This window comes from Podarcis liolepis, assembly GCF_965112155.1.
Source record: "Podarcis liolepis genome assembly, chromosome: 7".
In the NCBI taxonomy this organism is placed as follows: Eukaryota; Metazoa; Chordata; class Lepidosauria; order Squamata; family Lacertidae; genus Podarcis; species Podarcis liolepis.
Genome location: NC_139561.1, coordinates 34,758,532 through 34,773,264, shown reverse-complemented (window position 1 = coordinate 34,773,264; position 14,733 = coordinate 34,758,532). Strand labels below are relative to the sequence as shown.

General features: G+C 43.5%; 1 protein-coding gene and 2 long non-coding RNA genes across 3 annotated transcripts in view; 1 reads left to right on the top strand and 2 right to left on the bottom strand.

Moving 5' to 3' along the window:
- GPT2 (glutamic--pyruvic transaminase 2) overlaps nucleotides 1–7,671 on the bottom strand; it is a 27,308-nt gene extending 19,637 nt beyond the window's left edge. Inside the window, exon 1 of the mRNA XM_083513685.1 lies at nucleotides 6,580–7,671. Coding sequence (XP_083369811.1) covers nucleotides 6,580–6,897 — 318 coding nt within the window. The 5' untranslated portion in view covers nucleotides 6,898–7,671. The remainder of the gene's footprint in view (nucleotides 1–6,579) is intronic.
- LOC310711698 overlaps nucleotides 1–14,733 on the bottom strand; it is a 264,847-nt gene that overhangs the window by 115,825 nt on the left and 134,289 nt on the right. The gene's annotated exons all lie outside the window — the stretch shown is intronic.
- LOC310711695 lies at nucleotides 5,769–14,733 on the top strand. Its single transcript, XR_014528596.1, has 3 exons — nucleotides 5,769–6,389; nucleotides 13,386–13,534; nucleotides 14,617–14,733. It is a non-coding gene; the product is annotated as an uncharacterized lncRNA (long non-coding RNA).

Here is a 14,733-nt window from a genome sequence, read left to right as displayed (position 1 = left end):
AAACCAGCTTTACTCTGGGCTGGTGTCATTTCGGTGTAATTGAAGCCGACAAGAGCTGTAGCTGAAGGGGGAGGCTAAACAGTCTTGATAGTGGCCTCAAATGGCACCGGACTGTTTGATGAGCCTTACGGCTCCCTAGAAAGGGGTGATGTAACTAGAAGGAACTGAAGTATATTGCTATGCCTTAGCAATATAAGTGTGAATGGGCTTTTCTGATGAATAACCTCGTTTTAACGTTATTATTTGTATGTATTTATCTAAGAAAATGTATATGCTGTTTAATTGTAAGTAAAACCTCTAACAAACAGAGGATGTCACTGTACATTACTCCTCATATTAAGGGAACCCTGAAAGGAGAGTGGTCAATTTTTAAGAAAATTAGGGCAAGGGAAGGAAAGCCTCAGGTCTTTTAGGCTGCAATTCTCTTGTAATGTTGCATTATGTTGTAAAACCAATGGCTCAGTCTTGAATTTAGCATGGGGAAAAATGCTGCAGGCTTATGATGTACAACACATTACTATCAGCACTTAGTATATACCATACCCTCCAACATTTCTCTGATGAAAATAGGTAGTAGTAGTAGTAGTAGTAGTAGTAATAATAATAATAATAATAATAATAATAATAATAATAATAATAATGCCCCATCCATCTGACTGGGTTGCCCCCATCGAACTGGGCAGCTTCCAACATATATAAAAATAAAACATTAAAAAATTAAAAACTTCCCTATACAGGGCTGCCTTTAGATGTCTTCTAAAGGTTGTATAATTACTTATCTCCTTTGCATAACTCCATACCCTCCAACATTTCTGCAATGAAAATAGGGCTGTCCTCAGGAAAAGCAGGAAATTTCTGGATCAAATCAGAAATTGGGATGACTTCTGTAAATCCCGGGCTATCTCTGGAAAATAGGGACACTTGGAGGGTCTGAGATACAGTATCTAATACCCATCATTACAAGCACATTGGAGGGTTTTGAACCCTTCTGTGCAAAGCGGAGGAGGAGGGAACATTCGGTGTTCCCTACCCCACTAGGAGCTGCCACAATTCATACGTCTGCTTGCTACGTATCTTTCCTGTTCCAATTCTTCCCTAACTCAACTGGCAAACAATTCATTTTATTTATTTAACCAAGTTGTTACACCTCTTGATTGCAAAAACGCCTCTAAGCAGTTTACAAAAATATAAAAAGGTAACAACAAGCCCACAAAGTGCTTACAATCTAAACTGGTACAGGAAGGACACATTGCAGTGCCTTCATTGCCTTTATATACTGTCCAGCCTCTACCTTCAAGGAGCTCAATGTGGTATACATGGTTTTTTCCTACTCCCCTGTGAGGTAGGTTAGATGAGATATACTGCAGTGACTTGCTCAAGACCAGCCAAGTGGGGATTTGAACTTGGACCTTTCTGGGCCTAGTCAGTCATCCAAACCACTGCATCAAACTGCATCCCTTGTACGGAAAACCTGGTCACTACAGTGGTACCTCTGGTTACGAACTTAATGCGTTCCAGAGGTCCGTTCTTAACCTGAAACTGTTCCTAAACTGAGGTAACACTTTAGCTAATGGGGCCTCCCGCTGCCGCCGCTTGATTTCTGTTCTCATCCTGAAGCAAAATTCTTAACCCGAGGTACTATTTCTGGGTTAGCGGAGTCTGTAACCTTAAGCGTTTGTAACCCAAAGCAGTTGTAACCCGAGGTACCACTGTACACTGTAAGGAACAGGAGGAATGAGCAGGGCTTTTTAAGGGTAGGCTGTGTGCAAATAAACATGGCATAGGCCAGAACCAGGTATCACTTTGTTTTTCTGGTATGGATCCAGGTACAGGATCCCGGATTCTTGTTGAGTCGTGTCCTTGGCACACTTCCATGTATGTATTCAAAAGATTTCTTCCCTCTCTCTTTTATTTAAAGAAACATGTTTCGTTGGGAGAGGCTCGAAATAACTTAAGCGATGCCAATAAAGCTCCATCCTCGTTGATGTTGTACGCAAATTGGACAAGAGTTATGACAAAACACACATACTCATTTTCCCTCTGTGCTGGCATAGATCCAAAGCATTTTTCAGGTGTGCTCAAGAAAGGGCTCTGCACCTCAGCAAGTCAAACATGGTACATGTGTCATGGATGGCAGCTCACAAGGAGTGGGGCCAATAAGTCTTTGGGGGCCTCAGTCAATTTGGCAGAGCCCCAAAGGGGGTCCAACATTATGCCAGCCTGCCTCCAGGCTTGGAGCATATCCAGAGGAACTTTTGATTGTGCTCTTTGAAAATCTGATTCCATGCTATATCATGATCCATACAGTGGTGAGGCTAACTTCCAAGTGGACATGTGTAGGAATGCATTGAGCTGTCAGACCTTTTTGGCTCTACAGGCCAGATCTTTGCCATAGAAGTACACCATTGGCCAAATTTGACAAGTGGGAGAGGCTACCCACCTATCAATCACACATCTTTAGGAAGTGGGAAAATTTTGGGTTTCTGCTTGAGAACAACGAACTAAAAGCCCCCTTGGGTGTATGAAATTAGTTATAATTCTCTGGTCCTGGGCATTCACAATTTGGCATGGTGACATCCAGGAATCACTACAATGGATAACACTTTTTTGTGTGTGTGTCTGATGAGAGGGTGATAGTAGTAAAGAATGGAACTGAGTTAAGGGTCACCAAGTTGCTGATGTTTTAGACTAAATATAGACCCAGCACGAGCTTTTAAAAAACTTGGGTTTTTTACTGCTATGAATGACTTCCTTCTATATTTGCAGACAGCAATGTGCTATGCATATCGGATGAAGAGGATTTCCCTACCTGCAACTGAAATTAAGGAAAAGCAATGCAACATTTACAAATTGTGCTGCATAAAAATTTACTCTTGGGTCATGAAGGGTCAAATAACCAGAGCAGTGACTAAGTACCGTATTGACTCGAGTCTAACGTGTCATTGAATCTAACACACACCTCCATTGTCAGAATCTTGAAACCAAAAAAAGTATTTGCTGGTGAATGTAAATGTGCCACTGAATCTAATGCACACCTTAATTTTCGCATTGCAATTTGACCAAAAAATGTGAGCATTAGATTCGAGGAAATATGATATCTGCTACAAAGACCTCATTTCATACTTATGGTTATATTCAAGTAAGGCCTACTCAGAGTAGACCCATTGATATGAATGAACCAAAGTTAGTCATGTCCATTAACTTCAATGGGACTATTCTGAATAGGGCTAACACTGAATACCACCCTAGGAATTGTTGCAGATGCATTTACTCACCCCTTCACACCAACACTCCCTGCGGGTGGCACATTTTATTTGTCTTACATGTGCACAGAGAGCCTAAATGTGAATTGCTGGTAATAGCACCCTGGTAGGTTGATCTTAAGGGAGGCAGGTGGCGCTGTGGGTTAAACTACAGAGCCTAGGACTTGCCGATCAGAAGGTCAGCGGTTCGAATCCCCGTGATAGGGTGAGCTCCCATTGCTCAGTCCCTGCTCCTGCCAACCTAGCAGTTCGAAAGCACGTCAAAGTGCAAGTAGATAAATAGGTATCGCTCCGGCGGGAAGGTAAACGACGTTTCCGTGTGCTGCTCTAGTTTGCCAGAAGCGGCTTAGTCATGCTGGCCACATGACCCGGAAGCTGTACGCTGGCTCCCTTGGCCAATAAAGCGAAATGAGCGCCGCAACCCCAGAGTCGGTCATGACTGGACCTAATGGTCAGGGGTCCCTTTACCTTTACCTTTAGGTTGATCTTAAGAGGAGCACAGTAAAGCATTTTTACACCACCTTTCTCCAAACAGCCAAGTTTTATGTTTCTAAACAGAAATAAACTGAACCAAAACAAAAGTTCCCCCAAGGTTACTCTTCCCCCATCTTGGCAGTGTATACGGCTGGTGAATTCTTGGGTCATGTGCAAACATGCATCAAGACTCATGGCCCTAAAGCCTGAGTAAAATGCAAAACAACTAAAGTAAACTGAATCTGAAAAAAGCATTAGCTCAGAGTTGAACTTGTGCCTGAAGAATGCAGCTGCAGGCTCATGCACATTATTACTTTCCTCTATACAAATAATAATAAAAAATCTCTGTACAAGTAAGTGTAGCATGTTTGGAAAGGTTCTAAGCCTAGCCTCCTTCAGGACATGGTAGCTTACTGTGTGGAGGCTCACATGAAGTTTAGTCACCCAACTGAGAACTACACTATGCAAGGGGAACCTGTGGCTTTCCAAATATTTGAACCACATTATCCCTAACCATTGACCATGCTGGCTGGGGTTGATGCGAGTTAGAGTCCAGCAACATCTGGAAGGCACCAAGTTTCTTAATCCCTGAAGTAGGGCTTAACAGTGCACTAAAATGAAATTATCTTAATTAGCAGTGTTCTCTAGATCAGTGGGAAAAACAGTTTGTAAAATAGCAAACATTGTTTTAATATCCACTGGAGGGGGAAAGACCAAGGTATTAAGCCAAAAAGTACCTGGGCCCAACCCAAGGTCAATTCTGACAGTTACTATAGGCATATGTTCCATTGTTGCAAGTTTCCCAATGCTTTGGGGATTAAGGGCATACAACTTCTCTGAGCTAGGATCCAAGCATTGCCAAACAAAGGGCCAAACAACCTAGGTATGAATCACAAAGTCAGGCAAACCTCTCTGTTCTCCTCAATCTCTCCATTTGCAATAAGTAGGATGTTACCGACTCAGACAACCATATGAGGTAAGGCAACAAAATGAGCTTTGTGAAACAGCTGAATACTTTGAAGTGTTATACAAATAAAAATATTTTAACATTATTCAGAAAGGACTATTGATTTGAAACAATCTGAGAAAACATAAAACATATGAGCCGGAGAAAGGGATTCAGAAGTGAGAGATGCAGTGGAAGAGTTTACGGTAATTTATAGTGGTTTCTTTCTGCAACAGGAACTGACTCCAGGTTAACTCTAAAGAATCTGCAAATGAAGCACTGAATGGCAAAACCAAACAAAGATTCTCATGGCACCTTTAAAATGTATTACATTTATTGTGGTGTCAGGGTTTGCTGGAACAGACTTAGCATGGCTAACCTTCTGAAAAACTGACCAGTTATCTATTACCCCTTTACATAAGACAAAGGAGTCATTGATTACATCAGAGGGCAGCAGAGGCAGAAGAAAAGTAAATATTAATTTATAAAGTATCTAATCACAAAATGACGCAATTGGATGACACAGATTGGGGGGGGGGTATTTGCTTTTTTGGTTGGCTTTTAAAAAAAGAGTTCCGAGTGATTGCCTAGCAAAAATATTAGGCTGTAAAAACTCAAAATGGATATGATATGCAGCTTGAAGATCATCATTCTAGTTTCTTAATTCTTTAAAACAAAGCACTTTTTACTGTTCTTTCCTGATGTCAGTTTTACGAGCCTGTAGATCGCCCATCCCAAAAAAATGTCTAATTGAAAGTAGACCCAACTTTTTAGTGTGGTAAGAAAGCAAAGTGAAGCTTCTCAAAAACTATCTTGGAAAATATTACTGAAAAATAAATCTATGCTAACATGATTACCTCAAAGATTTTTTTTTCAGCAAAACTTTATTTCCATGGTCACAAACCTATTTATGTGGAAACATGTTCTGCTGAAAACCATTGAACTTACTTCAGTGCAAATTGTAGACTATATACTGCATAAAATTAAGGTTGCAATCCTTAAAACACTCAGTAAACCCCACTAGATTTACTTCTGAGTAAGCACACATAGGATTACTCTGTGCAAAAGCTTTTATTCTACTGAAACCAGTATTCGAACATGGCTGTTATTTTAAAATGGTGTAAGTGTAATTTTATTCAAAGCAAAGGCAGCCATGGAAAGTTAGGTCCAAGGATTAACGCCAGAGAAGTTCTATTTACATATGCCTGGTAGTATAATGGACATGACCTGCAGGAATATCTTAAGTACTGTATGTTTAATCAGAATCAAACCAGCCATTTTTGGGACGGGGATTTGCGCTTGCCTCCCCTCCCCGGGACGATTGTCCTATGTAATGCAATTGTCTTATAACTATTAATTAGTAAAGCCAGAAGCTTGGAAAGTTACAGGGCCATTCCCGACCCTTGAAGTGTGTGCGTAAAACAGAATTAATGCCGTTCCGAGATGTTGTCCACCAGCCTCCGCCGCGTTCCCTCCCTGGGCCAAACTCTGTCCCGGTTGTTGATGCAAAAAGCAGCGTGCCTCCTTCGCTCCATGCGGGCTGGCAGGCCTCCCTCGCCTGCCCCAATCAAGAGCCGCAGCGGCGGAGGAGTGGCCCGGGGGCGGCGGCCCAGGCCGGCGGCGAGAAGAGCTGCAAGCGGCGGAGGGGGAGGGGGGGAGGCGTGAAAGGAACAAAAGCAAGCTCTCTCTCCGTTGAAACCGGCCAGGTACCAGCTGTTATGCCTATGACACTTCTAGTGCCAGAGCCATTAGGCACATATTTCCGGGAGGGGGGGGTGTCATTTCCCGCATGCAAATAGGGGGTGTCTTTTTTTTCTGAGCAGACCACCCTTTTTCCCATTGCAACAAAGCTAATTCATTCAGGCAGCCCAAACCCTCCGCTCCCCACCCGCTTACCTTCCGCAGTTCGTTCTCGATCTCGCCCGCTTTCAAGACGATGGGCCCCCGCACGGCGTACTCCACCGCTTTGACCTGGGGGTTCATGGATTCCAGCGTGAGGATCTTTTCCCGGGTCTGCTTCTCCTTGATCGGGATCGCAGAGGCCTTGGCAGCGCTGCTCCAGTCTTTCCCCGGCGGCCGGCGGGGCCGGGCGGCCGATCTCGGCTGCTTGTTGCCGGCCACGAGCGAGGAGACGAAGCGCACGGCCGCCTCTGTCCGTTCATTCTTGCTGCTCGGGCGAGCGGCTTCTTTCGCGAGTCCCGAGAGGCGATGCATGCTCCCCCTTGGAGGGTGCAAATTCCAGAGGTGGTGGGGAAAGCAATCACATCCACCTCTTAAAAAACAACAAAACCCCCCAAAAAACAACCCCTGCAACAGAGATGCAGTAAGACCTCACGAGCAAAAATTTAAAATAAAATAAAATCAACGTTGCCCGAGTACAAGTGCATGCTTGGCAAGGTTCTTTTTTTCCTCCTCCAAGCTTCCAAGCAACTTGGCGGAAAGAGGGCAGAGTTGGGTCTTTACAAGAAAGAGCAGTTATGCTCTCGCCCAATGAGGAGGAAGACTCCCAGCACTGCAAGGATTAGGTCCTCGCAGTCGCAATCTGTATTCTCTGCAGAGGAGCAAAGTCCGGGGAAATCCCATTCGGCCAAAGACCCGAGACACCCCCAACTGCAAGCCCGCCCCTCCAAGACCCTCTTTTCCCCGCTACCGCCTGTGGAGATAAGAGATTGCACCAGCCAGAACTGTCAGCCGCGCTGCCTGGTGGGTCTTGTAGTCCTGCTTCCCTCTAGCTGAGCCAACCCAGTAGCACCAGGTGGTGACATATAAAACTACCACGCCCAGAATCCCCTCCCAGGCAGAGCAGCCTAGTGCTTGTATTTTGTCATTGTGCTTGCGAGGATGTGGGATGGAGTTGGCTGCGTGGGTAATAATGGGGAGATCACGCCACGTCTAAAATGCGATCTCCTTAAATAGTAGCTTGTGTAGTTTGCTAGCTTTTAATTTTAAAAGGCGAGGCTGTTTGAGAAACGTTGCCGTAATTATTGTTTCCCCCACGGCGGTGCAGTTCCAAATTGAAGAAGGCTCCCCAGGTCGTGCAAACAGTGCATGCATTAAAGAGAACCTGGAAGAGAAATGCGTCTGCAATTTCAAAGCCCGTGATAAAGACTACAGTCCTCTCGTATCCTGTGCATACTAATAGCGTGGTCATTATCCGCGTGCAGATTATTGTGCAGCGACAATGGATCCAGCTGCAGGAAACGCCAAAGTATACACCAGTAAAAATCTCACACAGAGAGAAAAAGGGAGAAGCCTTCTCAAAATACAACCCAATGAAAACTCAACAGGCTTAGTGGTCACAGAGTACATGGCTAGGGGGTGGAATGGAGTATCCTAATAAGGGGCATGGCTAGCAACACACTGTACAGGTGCAGCTATACTGCAACATTCTGTTGCAGGCACACTTAACCACAGTTTCTAGGGATATGGCTCCACTGAGCTGGATGTGACATCCAGATAAACTTGTTTAACATAAAAACTGTAAAGTGTCTTGGCTGCACTGTAAAACTCACTCATAGGGATATAAGAAGAGCCTAGTCCACAATCCTGTTCTCACAATTGCCTGTTTGAAGCTTGCAAACAAGGCCAGAACTCAACAGCCTACAGTTTCCAGCAACGTATTCAGAAACATTACTGCCTCCAATCATGGATTGCAAGGTTGCGGGTTCGAGCCCCCCATTGTGCAGAAAGGTTCCTGCATTGCAGGGGGTCAGACTAGATGACCCTTGTGGTCCCTTCCAACTCTTCAGTTCTATGATTCTTTGGCGCCACAGCATACGTATCATGGTTAGTAGCCATTGGTAGCCTTATCCTTCATAAATTTGTCCAGCTCCCTCCTCCCCACAATGAAATCTCTGGATGTTGCTCAGAAACTTGCAGCAGTGAAAAATAAGATTGTTAATATTATTACCTACAGCTGGGCAAGGTTAAATCCTCATGTTGCGTCATCCTGTGCAGGGGCGGATTTAGGTTTGATGAGGCCCAAGCTACTGAAGGTAATGGGGCCCTTTATATGTCCAGCTGTCCTTTGTCAAAAACAAATTGTTGTTGTTTTTAGTGTTGAATATATGCTATATGATAATTTATGGACCTACTAGGTATCTAAAGCCATTTGCCACTGTTGCTGTATGTAGGTTTTATTTTATTTGCTTTTTATCTTATATTTTGGAAATGTACATCCATTTTTTTCCCTTTAAAATTTTTGGGGGCCCCCAAGAGAGTGGGGCCCTAAGCTATACCTTGTTTAGCTTATACGTAAAACCGGCACTGATCCTGTGTATCTATCAACTGGCTAGAGGCTTGCACAAGATGTGAGTGGCTTGTCCTATTCTCAAAACAGATTTTCAAAGGTAGTTCCCCTCTAGTAAATGTGCCTAGGATTAAGGCCCTAAGGCGAAAGCAAAGAAAGAAAAAGTGGGAGTACAACTACTTTTGTACAAGGAAGAGCATTTATGACTCAATATAAGCCACCAGCAACGATAAGAGAACAGCACTGAACTGTTGCACAATTAATTGGGCTTGTTCAGCAACAGTGTTTTTCCACTAATGATGCTTACATTTTTGACATGGAAAATAACTATGCAGTCTGATGACTTTATATGTAAATTTGAGAGCCATGGGTGGTTGCTCCCAGGTAAATGTATATTGAACATACAGTAGTACTTCAGGTTAAGTATTTAATTCATTCCGGAGGTCTGTTCTTAACCTGAAACTGTTCTTAACCTGAAGCACCACTTTAGCTAATGGGGCCTCCTGCTGTTGCCGCGCCGCCGGAGCACAATTTTTGTTCTTATCCTGAAGCAAAGTTCTTAATCTGAAGCACTATTTCTGGGTTAGCAGAGTGTGTAACCTGAAGCGTATGTAATCTGAAGCAGATGTAACCTGAGGTACCACTGTAATAAGAAGCTGCTGGATCAGTATACTGTATACTGTTCTCATAGTGGCCATTCAAATGCCCGTAGCAAACCAGCAAGCAGGATTTGAGCACAAGAGCCCTCTTCCCTCCTGTGTTTTCCAGCAACTGGTATTCAGAGACATTGCTGCCTCCAGTTGTGGAGGCAGAGCATAGCCATCATGGGTATTGGATAGGTCCATACATTTGTGTGGCCAGCAAGAAAATAATAATTGACAACAATGATGTTCTATTCACTATGAATGATAGTTGTGTGTACTAATCTACAGCACAAGGCACATAAGGCTTTACATAGAGAATAACCAAATCCAGCACATGCTTTCATATGACAGCCCTTTAGGACGCATTTAATTGGCATCTGTCAGGGGTTCAGGAGCAGAGGCAAGGGCAAGGGAGGAAACAGAGAGCGAGGGGGAGGAGGCAGAAGAAAAGATGAGTGATGACGACGACCCGAGATCTCCGAGTCTTTCCAGTGAATCAGAAGATTCACAGAAAGGAGCACCAGTGGCCAGGGCAAGGGGGGAGCCTAGGGGGACACCCCAGGAAGAAAGGGCCAGAGGGGGCTCAGAGGGGAGCAGTTGGAAATCGGGACCAGCGTCACCAACAGAGAGCAGGGGAGAGGAAGGGCGCCAGGTATCAAGCGCTGGCAGCTCACAACAGGAGGGAGGGCACGAGTCAGGAGTGGCCACACCTCCATCGGGGAGCGAAGAAACGGTCAGACAGAAAGTGGAAGGTTGGGCGTGCACGCCAAGTTCAAATGCACAGGAAGGTGGCGCAGTAAGCAGCCCGGAAAGGGAGCCAGGTCCTAAAGCCCGGCGCAAGGAGACAGGAGGGTCCGGGGGGTCAGCGTCAGAAGAATCCCGGAAGGAAGAGACACCGGGGGGCAGAGGGACCCAGAGAAGAATGGTCAGGCGGAAAAGGTGGAGTAAGGCTAGGTTAGTAAGCTGGTGCACAGGGGGCGGAGACTCAGACGGAGCTTCGCCGGTCTAACCCTTAAGACGTAGAGCTGCGCGCAGCAGCTTGAGAATGGAAACTGTAACTCAATAAAAGACTTTTACAAGTGACCGCTGGCTAGCGTGATCCTCTGTGAGCTAGGATCTGGAAGCAGCTCTGACAGCATCTCTTACAAAATCCAGTGCACATGCTTGAGAAGAGGGCATATAATTAATTTGAATACAGTCATACCTCATGTTATGTTTGCTTCATGTTACGTTCTTTCAGGTTATGTCCCGCGGCGATCCGGAAATACTGAAAAGGGTTACTTCCGGGTTTCGCCGCTTGCGCATGCACAGAAGTGCAAAATGACATCACGCGCATGCGCAGAAGCGGCGAATCGCAACCCACATGTGCGCAGACGCACCGCTGTGGGTTGCACTCTTTTCATGTTGCGAACGGGCCTCCAGAAGGGATCCCGTTCGCAACCAGAGGTACCACTGTACATATATTATAATATACACACTGCTTGTTTTTTTTATTAAAAAAAGATTTTAAGGGGAATTGAATATTTCTGAACCATTTAAAGCTCATCTACACAGAATGGAAGATGGCAGGATCCTCAAGGACATACTCTATGGGGAGCTGGCTTCAGACGATGGGCTTGTAGGCAGAAAAACTCTACGTTACAAAGATGTCTGCAAAAGGTGTTGGCAACATCAACCCCGCCTTATGGGAATCCCTTGCCTGGAGACAGTCAATTTGTGTATCCACAGCAGTGACCAGAGCAGGAATGACTCCTGGGAGGAGTGCAAAGAGAAGAAATGCCATAGTGCACCTGTAGAAGCAAAACCAGATGCCTACATCTGCCCCACCTGCAATAAAACATGTCTCTCCTGCATTGGTCTCTACAGCCAGAGCAGGCGCTGTAACTCTCCAGTGGTCTGATTTTACCTCCAGGCGCATTCTTCCATTGTCTCCCAAGACAGATGGATGCCAACAAATTTAAAGGCTGTTTTAGCAATATGTAGAAAAGGCCCTTGCATATCTACACAGAAGCAACAGCAAAATCCTAGTCATGTCCACTCAGAAACGAGTCTTGGTGATTTCAGTGGGATTTATTTCCAGGTAATCATGTACAGAATTGCAACCGTAGACAACAATCCTATACCCATTGAATTCAATGTGCCTTCTGTATATGCAGGTATAGGATTGCTTGTCAGTGTTACAAGCTGCACTGCCATTTACGCAGAAGTACTTTGATTTAAAATTAATTTCCAAAATCTTCCGATTCATCAGTTGTACGTGTCTCAGTATGCAGCACTATAAGCTGTGACACAACAATGCCATCTCTATGATTAACAAAAAGCTGCTGGATATTGTTGTTGCTGTGCAGGTTGGTAATCTTTGATGTTTCATGAGAACTATTGGCAGAACTATGACCTTTGCAAAATAATGATGTAAATACTCTGTCTTCACCAGTTTTGATGTTTACTTAAATTTCTGACTGTTGCACAAATAACTTGTATGTGTTAAGTTAATTAAGGAAAGAGACTGTGTTGTTACATTCTTGGTTTGGAGAACTCTAGTATGATCAAACAAGTACTTTGGCTATAGGTGCTTCATTAAATTAAAAAGAAAACTAACAACATTCCAGGCCTCATTTAACTAATGCCCCAAGGGATAACTGTTTCATTCGTTGGTATTATACTAAATTTTACTCAGAGTAAATAACTGAAATTAATGAACATGACTTAGTTAAGTCCATTAATTTCAGTTGGTCTACTCTGAGTAAAACTTAGTTGACTGCTACCCACTCCGTCTAGTTTTTGTTCAGGAATTAAACTCACTTTGTATGTGAGTTTATTTTTTTTTATTTTTTGCTACAATGTATATATCAAAGAGGAAGAATGTTTGAATAACATGCTACAGCCTGTGTTATTCTGAGCCAAAATGAGAAAAGTTGATATGCTCTAAAAATAGAGATTAATTATCTCAGTAACTAGGTGCATAATTGGAGTGTTCTTTATTAAAAGGCATGCACTGCAAGGTCCCTGGTCCAACCCTCAGCTCATATGGGAACTTCCTAGATGGCTTTATATAATATGCCACATTTCTTAGCCTTAGCATCTCATTTTTAATCTGAAGACAAGCCATTTGTGAATACGGTATTATTCAGGGTGCATTCGCACCTATGTTCTCAAACAGCTGCAGTTAGCAAAACCTTCAGCAGGAAAATACTTCTCTTCTGTACTGTCTGCACTGTGAAATGTGAAGCACTAGAGAACTTAATAAATGCATTGTGCAAATACAGTACAGTAATAAGCATTTAGCATTCTGCAGGTGTGGAGAAACTATGCCCTTGTTTTTTGCTTTCCCATCTAGGATGGAGAGAGTTAAGTTCAAGCAAGAACTATAAACGAAGGCTATATATAAGTGCAAAGAGGATAGCTGAAATTATTAGGCACTGCTTCTGACAATATTTCTGAAATGTTACTAAGTTTAAAAAAGATAAAAAGAAAATAAGATACTAATGCTGGCACAGTAAAATTAGACAGTGATCAAGAAATCAAGATCATGAGAAGGGATAACTTTCTGTAACTGAATAAGTAAAGGGAAGGGCCTTTCCAATATATTTTGGTGCCAATGTATAAAGTCTGATTTATGTTTTTCCTTAATGATAAATATATACTAATACATTAAGTGGCATAAAATCTTCAGTCCTTTAATGGTGCTTGAAGTCTGCCACTGGAAGTAGCTCCTATGAGTTACATCACTTCTAGAGCCAAGATTATTGTATGCTGCCTACACTGGAAAAGACAGCATTGCAAGTACATCTTTGTAATAATGTTGACAGGTCTATGGGCTGTCTAAAGCAATAATCTTCAGAGAGATTCCCCTGCCCGGAGACCTCATCCTCCTGGATGCATTATGAAATCAAAGTGTGGAAACTGAATAAGAAGAAATGAATTAACATTTTGTTCAAAATAAGAACATTGCATAATTGTAAGTTGGAATTTCCCCTCTTAAATATGATGTTCCCTGTGTCAGGTGCATGGAATTAGTAGGTTGTTCCCAGATATGACTAAGGTCTTCATTGTATAAACTTTTAGGGGCCCTTTAATAAAGATGTATAAAATAAATATGTATTCTCAGGGGGAAAGTATTAAAATAATAGAATTTTAGACTTGGAAGGGACACTGAGGATCATCTAGTCCAGCCCCCTGCAATGCAGAAATATGCAGGTATTCCCATATGGGGATCAAATCTGCAACCCTGGTGTTTTCAGCAGCATGCTCTAACCCAACTGAGCTACCCAGGCAGGGTGTGGGAAAAGATGTAATATGTAGGATTTTTTAAATATCTGGGTGGCACTGTGGGTTAAATCACAGAGCCTAGGGCTTGCCGATCAGAAGGTCAGCAGTTCGAATCCCCGCAACAGGGTGAGCTCCCGTTGCTCGGTCCCAGCTTCTGCCCACTTAGCAGTTTGAAAGCACGGCAAAGTGCAAGTAGATAAATAGGTACCGCTCCGGCGGGAAGGTAAACGGCGTTTCCGTGCGCTGCTCTGGTTCGCCAGAAGCGGATTAGTCATGCTGGCCACATGACCCAGAAGCTGTACGCCAGCTGCCTCGGCCAATAAAGCAAGATGAGCGCCGCAACCCAAGTCGCCCACGACTGGACCTAATGGTCAGGGGTCCCTTTACCCTTTACTAACAAAATAATAGTATCAACACTGAAAAAATGGGAGAGGAGTTTAATACAAATGGTAGAGCCAGACATGACAAATATAGGTTTATAATCCTCAGATATGCTTCTTTTGTCCTGAGTCTTTATCTTGTGGGCAGAGAGGTGATGGATTCTGAATTTACTCAGTTATGTAGACTAGAAGGTCTGCTTGTTTTATGAAAACAGGTTATCAGAATTCTATCACTATCATCTTTGTTACTCATCTCTGTCCTAAAGTTTAAAGTGTCTTCTTAATTTCCTTTATTTTTGTGATCACTTTGCATTTTTATAGAGCAGTCAGCTGTGAAAGTGGTTAATGTGTAAAAGTCATTGTCCTTGAATAACATCGCATTTGTTTTCAGAGACAAATCAGGAAGACAGCCTTGCTACAAGGACTTGTGAAGAAAACCTCTTTGCTAGGCCCCTGCAGCAAGTATAGTACCTGAATGTACAGTATGAGGAAATCATTTGGAAGCTAC